This window comes from Atta cephalotes, assembly GCF_000143395.1.
Source record: "Atta cephalotes unplaced genomic scaffold scaffold00005, whole genome shotgun sequence".
Lineage (NCBI taxonomy): Eukaryota > Metazoa > Arthropoda > Insecta > Hymenoptera > Formicidae > Atta > Atta cephalotes.
Genome location: NW_012130069.1, coordinates 3,023,262 through 3,026,483, shown reverse-complemented (window position 1 = coordinate 3,026,483; position 3,222 = coordinate 3,023,262). Strand labels below are relative to the sequence as shown.

At 29.3% G+C, this 3,222-nt stretch overlaps 1 protein-coding gene across 1 annotated transcript in view; it reads left to right on the top strand.

Moving 5' to 3' along the window:
- LOC105626578 overlaps positions 1-1,805 on the top strand; it is a 5,048-nt gene extending 3,243 nt beyond the window's left edge. Inside the window, exons 4-8 of the mRNA XM_012207873.1 lie at positions 2-708; positions 872-971; positions 1,084-1,194; positions 1,387-1,542; positions 1,752-1,805. Of these exons, the coding sequence (XP_012063263.1) occupies positions 2-708; positions 872-971; positions 1,084-1,194; positions 1,387-1,542; positions 1,752-1,805 (1,128 nt within the window). The remainder of the gene's footprint in view (position 1; positions 709-871; positions 972-1,083; positions 1,195-1,386; positions 1,543-1,751) is intronic.
- The last annotated feature ends 1,417 nt before the right edge of the window (positions 1,806-3,222 follow it).

Genomic DNA, 3,222 nt, shown 5'->3' with positions numbered 1-3,222 from the left:
CTTACTCGGAGTATGGCCGTTTTATAGAAAAAAATCTACCCGCGAAAAAATTTGGAAGTACTTATTAATCTTGATCTATCACATTCTCCTCTATTCTGTCCTGATACCTGGTGCTCTTTTTTGGTTGATCGAGAAGAGAGCACGTGTCAGGGTCCGAACAATCCCTCTGCTTCTTTATGGCATCATAACATGTGGTAAATATGGCAGTTTGATATTCCATGAGAAAAACATAAAACGCTGCTTGCAGCACATCGAGGAAGATTATAAAGTTGTTAACGCAAAAGCGCGGAACACGATGATTAAATCTGCAAAAATTGGAAGACGGCTGGTTACACTTTGTGCGATTTTTATGTACGGTAGCGGGCTCTTTTTTCGACTGATTTTGCCATTTGCCAAAGGACAAATCATCACTTCACAAAATGTTACGATTAGACCTCTGCCTTGCCCAGCTTACTTCATTTTCTTCAATGTACAAGTCAGCCCCACTTACGAGCTGATCTTTGCAATACAAGTATTATCTGGGATAGTCACTTTCTCGATAACAACAGGTTTATGTGGTCTTGCGACTCTTTTCGTGATGCACGCCTGCGGCCAGCTGAAGGTCCTCATAAATTTGATGACAAATCTTGTCGAGGAAAAGTGGCATGAAAAACGAGAACTGAACAGAAAACTAGCAAGAATGGTTGAACACCAGATAAGATTTCGAAAGTAAGAATTAAAAATTTTATTTTTTTATCACATGCATATTAGTGATTAAACATTTATAATAATTTATTATTTGCTAATCGGTTAACATCATATACGTGCAGTGTGTAGGTAATTCAAATTTTAATTTCTTAAATATATTAATTCGGTACCGTCGACATTTCAGTTTTTTACAATTGATAGAAAATACTCTACATCAAGCGTGTCTAATAGAATTGATGGGATGCACGATGTTAATCTGCCTTCTAGGATATTTTATAATAATGGTTTGTAATATTTTATATATTTGGGAGTATATATAATATTTTATATATTTGGGGTTTTAGTAACATAACGAAAGAAAGTTATATTTCCAACAATAAAATACAACATTTATAGGAATGGGAGAATAGCAATCGAATAGCTATGTTCTCCTATTTTTCATCAATTACATCCATGATGATAAACGTGTTCATGTTTTGTTACACTGGTGAACAACTTACCATTCAGGTATGTTTGTTCATATCTATTTCTTCCTTTTTTCCTTTTTTCTTGTCGTATAATATATAATAATATATAATAACTCTCTGTTATACAAAATATTTGAGAAATTGTTATGAAAGTTTTTATAATAAATATTTTTTAAACAATGTTTAAATCAATAAGAATTTTCTTATATATACTTGATAATATTAATAACAGGCAGAGGAAGTAGCTAGAAAATCTTGCGTACTTGAATGGTATCGTCTTCCGAATAAAGACGCGCGGGGAATCGTGTTAGTAATAATCATATCAAACTTGCCCGCTAAGATCACAGCTGGGAAGATCGTGGATTTATCATTCAAGACCTATGGTGACGTAAGCACATTTGTTCAAAAGCGTTCATTAATTTTTTCAGAAATTAATAACAATTACAACACAGCGATCAATTACGTTATTCAAAAATTATTATCTATAACTTAATAGACATGAATCAAATATAACATTTTTTAATCAGTCTATCACTTAGTTAAATAAAATTATGACGAAATGATAAATAACTACAGGATATTATGCTTATTGTTCAGGTTATAAAAACAGCTGTGACATATTTTAATATGCTTCGAAAAATGACCGGCTGAATATTATGTCGTATATATTTCTTTCTTCTTCTTGTCGGAACCATGACTATGGATGCATCGTAATGATAATATTATATTGTATATGTTTATTATATATAAATAAGCCAAAAGTTTGATACAAAAGTTTGGTACAATGTATATGTATATACTAAAGCGTAAGTAAGAAATTTCATTTCTCAGTATGATGAAATTAAATAATACAATTTCGTAGGAAGCATTTCGACAATTATTTAATTTTTTGAATTACTATTTTATCTTCTATACAAATTTAAATAAATTATTTCTTTATTTCATTATAAGATAAATAAGAATATCGAATAGAAATTATGATATAACTATTAAAATTAATTTTATATTTATCAATTAGATACATATGAAATCAATGCCGTTTTTTTGTACCTGTTAACTTTTATACACGATTGCAACTTGCGAACAGAAGTATAGACATATCGCAAACTAATACACATCAATTGTCAGTCAATAGTCTTCGAAACTATAATCTAAACTTCACAAAGTATTGTGCAAAAAGAACAAAAAATCGATGCAATAAGCATAATACATACGGTGTAGTATTATTTTAAATATATTCTTATTTAATTCATTGCACAATTTTTCTTTTTCTAAAATTTTAAACAGCATTTCAACATTATAAGCTAGAAATGTATTATATAATAAGTAATCTCTCTTTACTTCGAAACCATTACTGCACTTGGAAATCCATCTTACGCAGCATTAAAATTTCCGGTGTGAATCGAATATTATTCCTACACAGTAACTTTATTATTTAAATGCACATACTTTAATTTTAATCAACAAATTAATAACGATGATATAAACAACATAGTATTGTTTATTGTTTAAGATACAGTGATAAATGCAATCCTTTTTCTACGGATATTCTACCAAATAAAAAATCGTGTTTTGCTTATACAGTTGCTATTATTAGTAAGTTTTCTTTACGAAACGTCAATCTTTTCATTGATTTTAACAGAATAACTTTCAGTCTCTTATGATGGGGGAAAATGGCAAATAAGTTTGCGTGCAATATTTCAAAAGTTTCTACATTATACATCCGCATACATTATACATCCGCTAGATGTGACTTTTCAATTGCGAATTGTAACAAAGATAGTTAAATACGATTATTTTCCAGACAAACAAAAAACTTCGGCATATTAAAACGATGTACTATTTTCATTTTTAGTCTCTCGCAATTTCAAATTATCATAGAATATAAAAAGATACTGTAAAAGTATAAGTAATTTTTATTTTTATTTTATCACACACAACTTATTATCAGTACAAACTTTTTAAAATGGTTGATGTATTGATGTTTTCCTTATGGCATCTTTTGATTCAAAATCGATATTTTTTTACTGAATGCCCATCTTAAGTCATTAATGTCGTCAAAATTATT